Source organism: Lissotriton helveticus, chromosome 4_1, assembly GCF_964261635.1.
Source record: "Lissotriton helveticus chromosome 4_1, aLisHel1.1, whole genome shotgun sequence".
NCBI classification, from domain to species: Eukaryota; Metazoa; Chordata; class Amphibia; order Caudata; family Salamandridae; genus Lissotriton; species Lissotriton helveticus.
The window spans coordinates 104,743,055-104,757,361 of record NC_136063.1 but is presented as its reverse complement, the minus strand read 5'-3'; the positions used below and the strand labels follow the sequence as shown (position 1 = coordinate 104,757,361).

Genomic DNA, 14,307 nt, shown 5'->3' with positions numbered 1-14,307 from the left:
ACGCCGATGGTGTCCTGATACCGTTTATGACACTGGCCGCTGACACGGGTCTCCCACCAGGACCGTTTTTACAACACGCCTCCTTACTTTTAGCATACACGCAGCGGTGGGGTAGCATCACTGAGGAACTACCGATGCATCAATTGATACAGAGCCTACACGTCATGGGAAACGGTACACATGTGGTGCACTGGCTACATCAGGCGCTATTGTCACACACGCAACACTCGTTGCAACCACTGCGTGACCAATGGGCAACTGACAGGGGGAGGGACTGGACAGATAAGGAGTGGAAAATGATCCTGCTAGGCCCCAGACACGTCCCCCGAAACGCACGCTTCAAACTGATACAGTTCTACATACTGCATAGAGCGTACCTCTCACCCAGTAAAATTAACCGCTACTTCCCGGGTGCTGCAGCTAGCTGCCCGAGATGTGCACTGGAAGAGGCGGATCTGCTACACATGCTATGGCAGTGCCCACAGATTCAGACATACTGGGGGGCGGTACTGATGATACTAGACAAATGCACGGACATGGCGATACCACACACGTGGGAGGCATGCATACTAGGCCTATATCAACGGACTACATTGAATAAAGTCCCCTCTCGCTTCTGGGACCTTGGCCTCCTTACGGCAAAAAGACTGCTCACGAAACACGACGCGAACTACCCCACCATTACCAGAACACTGGCACACGTCCCTAGACACCTGGGCGAAAGCGGAAAGCACCACCCTACATAACGAGGAAACAGCAGGTCTACGACAGTTCCCGATCGCGGCATTATGGGATGTACTGCTCAACTCCTTTCACAGGGAACGCCATCTAACACGAACCCCAACTGATGTCACCCACCCAGACAATGCCAACGGCACGCCCCCTGCTGATATTCCATGCGGACAGACCTGATGCTGCTCCCCCCATCACTCCCCTCACACCGAACATTCACCACGACTGATACATTGTCCCCCCCAAGTCATGCTCACCCCGTTAGTCCATTTTGAATGACGCCCACACCCTCCCCATGTCGCTACACCCACAACCAGATGCGCACGTCTCACTCTTGCATTAGATGACCATAGCCAACCCTTCCCATTTTCCCCCTTATGTCCTCCCTTCTCTTTCCTTCCCTCCTTCCCTCAATGTTTATCTCATAAAGTTATATCCTTTGTTGCGCTAACATGGTTTGAAACATTTGTGATGAAAAATAGCCATGATGTATGAAGCGGTGAACTAATGCATTGGGTGATATGCCCCGTAACCATGACAGACATCTTTGAGATGTAGTAATATATGTATTGTAACATTCATGTTTTATTTCTCCTGTAACTCTAATAAAGGATATTTAAACAAAAAAAAATCATGTAATTCAGAGGATTAAATAAAAATCTGCTGGTCCCGGTACCACTGAAGTTGGGTAAGTAGGCATGACCTTAGGTGGGCATCTTTTCACATAAGATTATAAGGACCACATATTCCTCACAAGTATGGCTATTCATGGTAATTGAAAATGTAAATGCCTTTTTAAATCATGAGGTCCTTAAACCTCAGCTCATTTACCATGTTCTTCCTCATAATCACTGAAAACTGCTTGAACAGTGTCATCAAGCCGTCCTCACACACATCCCTACTTTTCTTCCATATATTCCTCACACAAGGACACTGATGTGGTCTCCCAATCCCCATTTATCGTTTAGATTTCCACCCGAAACTCAAATTCCTAAATTCCAAATATTAGACAAAAAAAATCCACCTTCAACTATATGTTTAAACTAGTACTGTCACATGTTAATTGGAGTAGTGACTAACAATTGCACATGGTTATTGGATTGTCCCTTCATTGGCTCATGCCTAAAACATAGAAGAGGTGCAAGCTACATTGCTCCATTACATTCATCCATATTAATACAGCTGTTGTTCATAATGAAGGTTGAGAATATTTCAAGCATATGAATTGATGAAATAATATATGGATGTGAATTTCCAACAAAAGCAGCATATTCTTTGACACCTTTCTATGTCAATGCCCAAATTAGAAAAAGGATTGGCAGTACCCAGCGCCTTGAGCCCCTTACGGGTGAGTAGTCGCGCAAAACAAACACCTGATTGATTGACCCAGCCTACCAACTGACGGGTAAAATGCTTGGACTCTGTGAACAGGCACCAGATGTTAACAAAAGGCCAGTGCTGTCACTACTTTCACCAGAGCCAGACGTAACTAGTACCAATATCTTTATATCACTATAAAGAAGACATTTTGAGGACTCATACCTTTCCTTGTCATTTGTTTTCACCCATACAGGTTTTGCCCTTATATTTTCGTCCAAATCAAGTAAAGCCAGATCATCATGGTGATCCACTGCAAAACATCTAAGGACAAGTTAGGCTACACACCCTACAAATCCATACATGCAGCAAGCAATTATCACTTTACATTGATTTGAACATAGCAAATAAACTAGTTTAAACAAAAAAAATGAAGAAAGAAGAATTATGGATCATAGGCATACTCACCTTTTTAACTCAACCTTGTTGAAGATATCTGTTTTGGTGCAAATAAACGCCAAGCCTTCATACTGCCCATCCATATACAGCTGCCGTCGCAGGTTCTCATTCAGCAAATCTTTAGCAGTTTTGTCAGAGACGGCCCGGATAATTTGAGCTACCACCCACACAGCATGGCATTTTTTTAGATACTAAATATTAAGAAAAGGGAAGAGATTAGGAGTTGTGAGGCACTTGAGGGAAAGGGATCAAACAAAGTAATCACAAGCAACCATAGCTCAATATATTGGTTAATAGACTAGCCAACTTGAGCCACTGCATGCCTTAACTTTGAGTAACTGCATTTTACCCCCGAAAGTGTATATGTATACCTGAAAAACAGCTCCCCGAGAATACAGCTTTTTAGACACTTGAACTTCACACAGTCTGCTAGTCTCTTAGTATCGTAGGGTATTATTAACAATCTCCATAACACTCAATACATTTATTATACATTGCAATGTTGACCATAACAACCCGCTGTAGTATTTTATTTATCCTTCAAAAAAATGAGCACAAGGCATTAGAACAACAAGAGTGTATACGCAAATTTATAGATTGAGGCCGCACTCACTCAGCTTTGTGATTGACATGTCACGTACTTGTAGCCAACTTGAGAGCGACCTCTAGTAACGATTTGAGGAACTGTAGCAGCTTCATATTTTGAGCAATGATGCCATGTGTTAACAGAGATAGTGGCATGGCCATTGGAGATTGTTATATGAACATATTATATTATACACACACAGCTGGGATTTCTTCAGTTGCACAACATGGAAAACCACTGAGTAGGAAAGAATTCCTGATGACACATTAGTTCAACATAAAGGTCATTATGCCTGTGGGTGTCAGCTAGCCACCATCTACTGTCTTCTACAGCTCCTAACAATCTCAGCTGATTTTTATGGGAAAGGAAGCCGGCAGCCCTGCTCTCACGTTCTCCCTCGACATGAGAGAAAAGCAGAAAGAGGCTGTGAAGTAGGAGTACAAAAAGTGCATGAATTGAACATAAATTCTCTTCTGTTTGCAGCTCCCAGAGGAACAAGTAACTTATCTTTGATAAAGCTTTTTCTGATGGATGCTCCATCTAATTGCAGATTCCTCACCTTTAAAATATTCCTTAAACTGGATTGGGAATATTTTCCTCAGCAATTGTCTCACAAACGGGTAGGAGGCATTGCAAGGCTCTACATCGACTTTGTTTCTCCTCGGAAGAGACACCGTAGCAACATTTAACTGCCATCTCTGTATGCTGATAACTGTTTCTTGCTTGACTCTGTCTGAGCAGTCGGACAACGATCCATTACCTGATTAGAGTAAACAGTGTGCAGGTGTCTATCTTGGAATAGGCACACCGTGTGCCATCGCTGTGTTATCAGCTGGAAAGAGCCCAAAAGCTTGATGGGGGCTCTTTATTGACCAGCGCATAGTGGGTTTGGCAGCAGAGGACTAACTTTGAACCAGATCTTTTCCGCACTGTCCTACCCTTCTTGGCTCTCACAAACCCCACAGAAAGCTGATCACCCACCTGATGGTCCTTGGGGCTATTCACATAAAAACTCAAGGCACTTTTGGAATTCAAACAAGGGAGTCTCTCTTCTTCTTTCGGGGGATGATGTGCGGCAAAGAATGCCAGGCGGATGATTGATTGCCTGACCTGAAAAAGCCACCTTAGTCCGAAGCACCAGTTTGTCCAGTAGATAGGTGGTTTGCAGTTGCTGGACTGACAGTGCTTATAACTCACTCTCTCTTGCAATAAGCTGAAGTTCTCGCTATGAGGAAAATTACTTTCAGAGTAAAGAAATGCAGAGGACAGCTATGCATCTGTTTAAATGGATGCATATCCATAATGTGAGGACCAAAGTAATGCCCCACTGTGGCATCACAAATGGCTTGGGTCAAAATATGTTGGTCAATGCTTTAAAACAATTCATCAGAACAGGTGATTTAAACAATGATGGTGGTTGATCAGGTAACCGTAGAAAGGTGAGAGGACTGACAATCTTTATAAATACTCAAAGCAAGTCCTTGCTGGTCTAGAGAGAGCATAAACAACACATCAGACAATTGTACTTGTAGGGTCTGTATTTGCCAAGAGGCACACCAAGTGACTGACCTCCCCCAGCATCCAGCACAGGTGGTTTTGGTAGATGGACGCCTGTCTCCGAAGATGGCATCCACTACCTTGGGAGGGAGGTGAAAAGCATCCAACTGTTGCAGTTCACTCTCCATGCATGGTGGTGTGGGTAGGGCCAGATGCAGGACCCTGCCCTGCTGCGGCAAAAGAACATCCTCGGAATCTCCAGCTCTATTACACAGATGCTCATGGCCAGAAGTTCCGGGTACCACATACTCCTGTCCCAATCTGGAAATACCATGATAATTTGGGCCCGGTCATTCATGTTCTTCTTCAGAACTTTGGACAGGAGAGGTAAAGAGAAAAAGGTATACAGGAGTCCCGAACTCCACTCTAGGATGAAAGAGTCTCCCAGAAAGAACTGCCTTGGGGACTCCAATGAAGAAAAGTAGACACTAAGCATTCTTTATGTTGACAAAAATAACGTGCCAATAGGGTTCTCCCCATTGTTGGAAGACGCTCTGCACCACCTCTGAGAATAATTGCCATTAGTGATCCGCTAGTCAATTGAGGCTGAGTTTGTCCACCCTGGTGTTTAACCCGTTTACCCCTGCGGCAATTCCGCCGTGGTGCGGGCGTTCAATTGCGCAGGCGGGGCAGCATCATACAACAGACGTGCACACGCAAGGGGTTAATGATCCCACCAGGTGGTGTACAACCAGAGAAATGCCATGACAATTCCAGAGGTGCAGGGCCTTCAGGCACAGGACACATGATCCCACGCCACCCTGCTTGTTGTAGTACCATAAGGCGGTGGTGGTGTCCGCAGGGACCTGCATTAGACTCCCCCTTGATGGATGAGAGAAAGGCTTTCAGGCCCAAGTAAAATGCTGGCAACACCAACAAGTTAATGTGGAGACAGGGTTTCCACCAGAGAACAGAGTCCTCTGATCTCGATCTCTCCCAGGTGGCCTCCCCAAAGTAGAAATGATGCATATATCACGATTGTCTGCTCTGGGTGGAACAGAGAGAGGGGTCTACCAATGCTCTAACAGTGGTCTAGCAGACACAATTGAACACCTTTTATAGCCTCCTCAGGCATCTGAATGTAATCAGACAGTTTCACTTTGTGCTGAGGCCACAAGCAAGATGCCAAGAAGTCTTAGTTCCACTTTCACTGAGACTCAGACCAACTGAAACATCTGGATCACAGCCCGAATGTCGAGGAGGCGGAAAGGCTCAAGACTGCACCGTGTCCAGAAGGGCTCAGACGAATGGGAGCCTCTGCGAAGAAATCAGGGGTGACTATGGCACATTGATCGAGACCCCCAAAATGTGAGAAAATAGCAGTCATCTGGAGGAGGTTAGATTGACTCAGGCAAACTTGTCTTCAGCAGCCAGTTGTCAAGGTTTGTGAAGACTGGTGTTCCCAAACTATGAAGATATGCAGCGACAACCACCATCACTATCGTGAACACCCACGGGGAACTGGTGAAGCCAAAAGGAAGCACAGATAACCGGACATGCTTGCTGCCCACTTCAAACCACAGGTATCGCCTGTGGGACAGCAGGATGAGGATGTGAAAGTCCAACTCCACCATCCAACCGCCAGGATCCAGGGCAGATAGAGCTTTGGCTATGGTGATCATCTTGAACTTGTGCTTTTCAGAACTTAGTTCGGAGGGCAAATTCCTCCATCTTTTTTCGGCACCAGGAAATACCAGGAGTATGGCACGGCACCAGGAGCAGACAAACTTACGGTGGCATTTTACAAGGCGTGCCAAAATCTTTTAATTTAACACTTAGTCACACTGTTTGAAAAAATGGTACAGTCTTGTATCAGGTCTCCCTCTATGCACAAAGCCATAATCATTACTAACCTAAAACCAGGTAAGCCCCCCAATGAACTCTCTTCATATAGTAACAACTATGATAGGGAGGAATCCGCACAGCTTGATAAATCACAGGTTGAGAGATAATGAAAAGTTGTAGTGTGCTGCTAGAGTAAAACACTGTCTGGCCTGGCAGTGTAGAATCCGAAGGAACTAATGCAAAGCTTTCTCAGCAAGGAGAAAGCAACTCTGAGCACTACGTAAGTGACACACGGGTGTTATTCCTTAAATGGTATAGTTATTCTTGAGGTAAACCATGAAATCTTCCAAAGTTCAAATTCTTTATTTTTTCAAGATGTTAAGGGTGTTGAATCATCAATCAACGAATTGTATATTCAATAGCATATCTCCATGATTGAAAATGTTTTAAACGATGATCACACATCCCGATGCATTTCGGGCAACGCCCTTCTTCAGGGGATTACTAAAGATGTGTCCAGATACACGCTCCACGCTCTCGGCGACTGTCCGTGGAGCGTGTATCTGGACACATCTTTAGTAAGCCCCTGAAGAAGGGCGTTGCCCGAAATGCATCGGGATGTGTGATCATCGTTTAAAACATTTTCAATCATGGAGATATGCTATTGAATATACAATTCGTTGATTGATGATTCAACACCCTTAACATCTTGAAAAAATAAAGAATTTGAACTTTGGAAGATTTCATGGTTTACCTTAAGAATAACTATACCATTTAAGGAATAACACCCGTGTGTCACTTACGTAGTGCTCAGAGTTGCTTTCTCCTTGCTGAGAAAGCTTTGCATTACTCTCTTCATATAGACCACTCTCACTGCTAAATGTTAACACCAAGTTGTTCGCTAAGATCATAGTGAATAGATTGGTCCCATTATTACCCGGATTAATACATCCAGAACAATTCGAATTTATTCATGGACGAAGCACAACATCTAACTTCTGTACCATTTTTGATGTGATTCGGCACATAACCCCAGAAGGCAAGGCGGATGCCGTTTTTCTTGATTCAGTGAAAGTATTGGACTCGGTCGATTGGTCTTTTTTAAGAGCGGTGCTGCACCGAGTGGGAGAAGTCTACCTAAAGCCAGAAGAAATACAATATACGGAGCCAATGGCAAGAGTCAAGGTGGGAAAAACAGATACAATGCAGTTAATATATCTAGAGGTACCAGGCAAGGGTGCCCCCTCTCCCCTTTATTATATGCCTTAGTAGCGGAACCACTAGCATGCGCTATGCGATAATACCACAGCGGCATACCGTTTCCCAATTATAGGCTCATAATCTCCGCATATGCAGACGATACACTAATATACGTCCGGGACCCAGAGGAAAATCTCACCCCCATTCTTTGAGAAGTGGTGAGATTCGAAGGACTGCCGGGACTACGTATCAACTAGAAGTCTATAGTGTTTCCTCTCACCCCAGTTGCAAAGCCTACTCAACTTGAATTCCCTCTGACATGAAATGTAGCCAATCAGTGTTCAAGGTATTCAGATCCATAATGATCCCGCAACAGTGGTATTGGCAAATTACGGCACTGCAGTCGTGAAATTGGAAAAAGACATAGATCGCTGGATTAAACTCCCATTAACCTTACCAGGGCATGTTGCAATTATGAGAATGGTGATCCTGCCAAGGATGTTCTTCTTATTTCAAAATATCCCAATACTGCTCACACAAGCACATTTTTCACTACGTTGAGATCTCATCTAATTAAACTCGCTTGGGCCAGTAAGCAACTGAGAGTGAAATGGGAAACGCTTACCATGCCATATGACATGGGAGGCCTCAACGCACCATAATTGCACTCATACTATAAATTTGCACAGAGCTCTTATGCACACTATTGGTTGCACAGGCCACAAGTTCTGCCATATCTCTACATAGAAAAAGATGCGGCAGCCCTCTGCACGCTCCCACAAAAGCGGTTCTCTACCCCAAAATGACGACATGGAGTCTTTGACTCCTTGAATACCACAACTTAAACCTGGTGGAGCCTCCTGGTAAAACAGGCTGGATCAGTGCTGTATTTGCCACATACACTGGTGAAAAAGTGCTTCTGGTTTACAATAGGAAAGGAACAAGAGTTAATACAGGCATTAGGGTCTGTAGGGATTACCAAAATGGGAGACCTATTTAAAGACGGGGTGGTAAAAAGCTGGGAGAAGTTGGGAACAGAATCAGAACACCGAACAGTCATTACCCGCTTCCATTGCTACAGTTAGAAATGTGCTACGCGAACACTTGGGAGATGACATGCTAGAGCCCCCAGATATGCCAGCCCGTTAATCCCTCATCAGGGAAACAACACGCACTAAATTAATGGCGAGACTTTAAACATATACCCAGGAGGCCCGCAGGCCTGCCGTAACGAAGACGAGGCTCAAATGGCAGAGAGACCTCAACATTGTAATCACAGACGAATGCTGGAAACACTGTTAAGCCATGATTAAGGAAGTCTTGGAAAATGGAAAAAACAGACTCATACAATGTCAATACATTATCTAGACTTACTACACCCGAGAAACTGTGCAAATATGGGCTACAAGTAACAGCGCCATGTTATACATGCTCTGAGCAAAACACAAACTTTGTACATGTGGCATGGCACTGCCCAGAGATATTTGCATTTTGGGAAGAAGTTTTTATTAGAGATAGGGAAGATAACTGACATGACATTAGAGATGGACCCACTGATGGAGTTATTAGGATACAGAAAGACAGTCGGAAAATTGATATCTATTGGCATGCTACTGGCAAAACGCAGGGTTGCGATGAGATGGGTTACAGGGGCCCATCAATGACCCTCAAAGAAAGGCATTATAACACGTTATATTGTAACACCCAATCAGAGACATATAAAGAATTGTTACCCAACCAAAACTGACCCAAAAACATATGGGGAGTGTAGGAAGCACACTTTTTGCCAGACGACGAATGGGCCCGGGTCCCTGCTAATCAGGTTCCCAGGGCCTGTGCTCTTTCCCCAAAACGGTACCTTGTACCCCCAATTGTCACCTCTCTGGCCACCTGTCAGGCCCTTGTAAAAGGTACCATGGGTACCAAGGGCACTTTGGACAAGAAAGGCCTCTAAGGGCAGCAGCACTTATTGTGCCACCTTTAGGGGCCCTGTACTTTTACACACACAACCAACAGTGCAAGCTGCGTTTTTTGGTGCAGAACAAAGTGAAGAGTCGACATGGCACACATCCCTGTGTGCCATGCCTACAACCTACTGCCCAGGCATAGGTCAGCCACCCCTCTAGCTGGGTGCACTATACCAGTGGTGAGGGTACAGGTGTATGAGCCCTGTACCCCTACAGTGTCTAGACCAATTCCTAGACATTGTAACTGCAGTAATGCCATTAAGAGTATATGGTGCTGGGAGTTTGTCATTATGAACTCCACAGCACCATAATGGCTTTACAGAAAACTGGGAAGTTTGGTATCAAACTTCTCAGCACATTAGAGAACACCGTGAGAGGAAACCAACGGATGCGGTTTCACCCACAGCCAAGTGCCTGACCCACGTAGGCCTTTTTCAGCACGCTCCCGGTGCGTGAGATGGCTGTCTTGCGAGGACACCAGCGTTCTTTGCCACGCTTTCTTGAACAGGCTAACATCGTGACTTTAAGAGCTCACACAGCGAGATCCCAGGTGATTTATCCCCTTCATTTTGCATCTTGACTGCAACTGGATTGACTACGCATCTTCGGACCACGGCTGTGGCTGTGTCCTCCCCTACCCCGTCCTGAGGAAGACCCACTGCCGAGGAACTCAATCACCCTTAGGCACTAGGGTCGAAACGTCAACATATCTCCCCCTGGGGCCTACACCAGGTTTCTACCCCCACCACCACTACCATTAGACCTCGGTTCTCGTGATACAGAGCTTAAATATTAAATACAACTGTAATTAGGGGTAGGCCCACCAGTGTAGGGATACCGGCCTTCCTGTAACCACATGGTCGGATCCCTTGTTTACAATTATTTGAATTAGGACTATGTAAATATTCTGTAATGTACTTTTACCCTCTCTCACTATTTCACACATGAGCACTTATCTTCCACCCCCTATCCTTTTCTCCTTGGAAATAACCGTGCAATTGAGCATGTCCTATGTATGTTACTCATGATTTGGGTAAAAAGAAATAAATTGATCTTTTTGAATTAATCGCTCTTCAGTGACTTTGGAATGGTCTATTGGATATGTTGGTATACATGTATAAGTCATAATAAGCTCCTTACGATATACTTACTGATTGAAGTATATTTTAGTGTGTCAGGGACCAACTGTTTTCCTTACCAATCGACACCCAGGTCCTATGACATTTAACGGGGTTACCCCATTATCTATAATGGCCCTGAAAAACACCAGACTGCCACCACGAGACATGATTCTGGACCCCTGGGGTGGGTACCTTTGCTCCCGGAGCTCAGAAACAAAGCCTTTCTTGGGAGGAGGTGGTCACACCTCCCCCAGGCCATGAAGAGCCATCTGTGGCAGGGGAGCTTCAAAGGCTTTGAAGCATTTGTAATGTGACCCAAGCCTCTCTTGCTAACAGGAGCAGTCCCCCCTCCTGTCTCCCCTCCTGTTTGGCGGGAAGACTGGAGGGAAAAATCAGCCAGCCCAGATGGTGTGCCCAAGTCTGCCAACCCCCCCCCCCCCCCCTCCCAGGATTAGGGATTGTGCTTACTCCCCCACGTGGGGTGACCACACAAAGGGTGCAGTCACGCTAAGCTCAGTAGGCCATTGGCTACTAACCTCAAGACCCCTAAAACACCCCCTAAATACAGTATTTATGGGGCAGCATGGAACCAAGAACTCAGACAAGAAACCAAAAAAAAGAAAAGAAGAATTCCGAACAGCCGTGCCAAAGCTAAAAAGAGGAGGACGCCCACTGATTTGGCCCAGCTCTACATGCCTGTCCCGACCTCAAACCTGCTCCAGCAAAATCCTGTTGGGCCCTCCAGGCAGCAACCTCGAGAAACACGGAGGACCTGCCTGCTTTCCATCCCAAAGACTTTGTCTCCCGTGAACACCGGATTTGTTCACCACCAGACTCCAGCTTCGCAAGGATCCGTGAGTCCGCACCACTCTGCACCCAACACCCACAGCCCGAGTTAGAATGGCCCATCACCAAGAGGAGGTCTCCCTGGCTATCCTGACCCGAGATCCGGTTATCACTGACCGGCCTCAAGCGTCCAGCTGACGATTGCTGCTTCAAACCGGAAGTTCCCCCCAATTGTGACCAGGAGCTAGTAAGAAGATCCAACCCCTAAAAGGCACCCCTGCACCCGACGCCCCACGGCCTTGGGAGGCCCAACCGACGGTGCCTAACCAACTCCCAACATCCTACCTTTTTTCTCTCAGAGGTGGTCATACCCAGAAGACCTTTGTCCCCGAGCATGCAGTGTGTTTGCAAACCGGAGACTCCCCATTGAAAGCTACAGGGTGCACAACGCCAAAACAGCAATCTTCACCCGGCCGCCCAGTGCCACTGAGGGTGCACCTTTTGTGCAGTCTTGAACCCCCATTTGCCCTCAGCTTATGTCTAGGAGTCTTGCTCCCCCAACGCAGTGGCCTGCACATAAGCAGCCACCAACCGGAGGTCCCCTATCCCCCATTGGATAACAATCCAACCCAGTGCAGTATCCAGGTATACTGAGCTGTGTAAGAAAAGTAATCTGTAAAGTAATCTACTTGACATTCTACTAAAAGTCCTATACAAAGTATATGTACTGTTTTCTGAAAAGCATTGCACTATCAGTAACTCTACTGTAATCAAATCAAAGTGCACATACAATTCCTATTCGAACTATTTACAAACTGCATTACTACTGTAAAGTATTTATTGCTTATCTGTGCCAGGCTTCCTTGGTTCTAGAAAATAAAATAACGAAAAGAATATTTTTATACAAAACCAATTGGTCTGATGTTTAGTCTTTGAGTGTGTGAACCATTTGCTGACTGAGTGTGTACAACAAATGCTTAACACTGTCCTCTTATACAGCCTCACTGCTCGACCACTCTACCACAAATAGAGTCTTCCTTTGGGGTTCCACTGGATTCTGTGCACACTATACCTCACTTTGGTATAGTATATGCAGAGCCAGCTTCCTACAGGGAGCTTACCAAACATATTTAGTATGTAAAAACGTAGGAGAGTCAGAGACCAGAAAAAAACCCTCTATGAATTCAGCTTTAGGCAACACAGGGAAGTAACTTCCAGAATACACCCACAATAGACTGTTGCAGGGATTCTGCTCCTACACAGAACTGTGCACAGAGACCCAGGACCTCAGTGAATTGTGGTGTCCCAAAAACTCACCTTAGTGCCTAGAAACCCTAACCAGCTAGCATCAGTGTAACATTAGCTCTTCGTCCTATTGCATAGACAACCCAGAACATGCGACTTAGGTTATACTCCGGAAAGGTGGGAAATAAGAACACTCTTTCGTTATACTTTCATACCAGTCCACAACAGGAGTAAATAGAGACGCGGGCAAAGTTAAAATATTTATTTTAATGACGTGCTCGAAGATGCAGTATCTTTCCTAACATAAGCAGACATATGATTAGAAATAATATGATCAGCATTGTTACAATTCCATAAAACACAAAAGGAGAAATCATATTGCAATGATGGTGAAATGAGGTCCTATATCGCCTAGTAAATCACCCTCCCTAGCTAGGAACTATGTTTTATAAAATATAGAAGGTCTCTTAGGCTTGTTTGGGGGACCCCATACCTCTACGATCAGCAGTAGTGTATCACATCTGGATCTGCACAAGCTCTCTGTCTGGAAAAACCGGCTTCTTTCAAGTGTCTGAAATCATGCTTACAGTGTGATATTAAAGGCGCCAGAATCACGTTGGCTGTAGCTGCATTTGTGTTATATCTAAAAACGTGAGCGGATCAGTTCGAACAACAGCTACTTTGTTATGATAACCTTGGAGGCTTTAGAACTCAATGTGCAGACTAGAGTCACGATGTAAGTCTAGGGATGCTGAAAACAAGCCATTCTCATGTGAAGCATTTCACGCAGTCTAACTTACAACAACAGTTATATGCAGTGTTGTGAGCAAAAGCGGAAAAAAGGTAAAATGGCGTTTAAACTTCCAATAAGCCTACGCTACCTTAACAATGTGCGCAACAAGGCCCAGCCCCCACTACACCCTCCCTTGATAGAAGAACGGACAATAGCAGGGGCAATTTTTAAGAACGCAGAGTTCAAGTTCGAATGAGACAGAACCAAGTTCAAAATTTCGCCAAAGTGGATATTTGGGAGTACAATCCGAATTAGAAACAAAAAATATTTAAAACCCAACAGGAATGAATAGAGTAAAAACACTATATTAAAAAAGATTAAGGGAGAACAAAAATTCATCAGTCCATTGCGTGTCTATAAAGTAGAAAAAATTCTTAACTTCAGTCCAACAGCGTGTAGGCACAGTACTTTGGTAACCGCCTCCTATAGGAAGTCGTCGTTATCGTCAGTGAACATTTCAGCCATCCAATTCAGTAAAGGAAAAGAACACACATGTTCCTCAACAGCCGGAGCCTCTAGCACCATCAGAGGACAACTCGAGTGTTCTTCGAGATAACTGCGGGCCAGAAATTCATGGGCTGCAATCCATATGTTCCAATTGCCTAGGACCCCATGAGCCGCTGCGCAGGCCATAATCCCGACTCCAGAACAGTCTAATTCATGAGCAATTAAGGGACTCATTAGTAGATCATAATCCGGGTTAGGAGACACCGTGTTGCAGAGACACAAATCCAGGGCCCATTCAAATCTGCAATCCAG

General features: G+C 45.1%; 1 protein-coding gene across 4 annotated transcripts in view; it reads right to left on the bottom strand.

Annotated features, from left to right (window-relative positions):
* NUGGC (nuclear GTPase, germinal center associated) overlaps positions 1-14,307 on the bottom strand; it is a 1,180,213-nt gene that overhangs the window by 739,638 nt on the left and 426,268 nt on the right. For all 4 annotated transcript variants that reach the window (XM_078686520.1, XM_078686521.1, XM_078686519.1 and 1 more), the window contains exon 11: positions 2,518-2,699. In XM_078686520.1, coding sequence (XP_078542646.1) covers positions 2,518-2,699 — 182 coding nt within the window. The remainder of the gene's footprint in view (positions 1-2,517; positions 2,700-14,307) is intronic.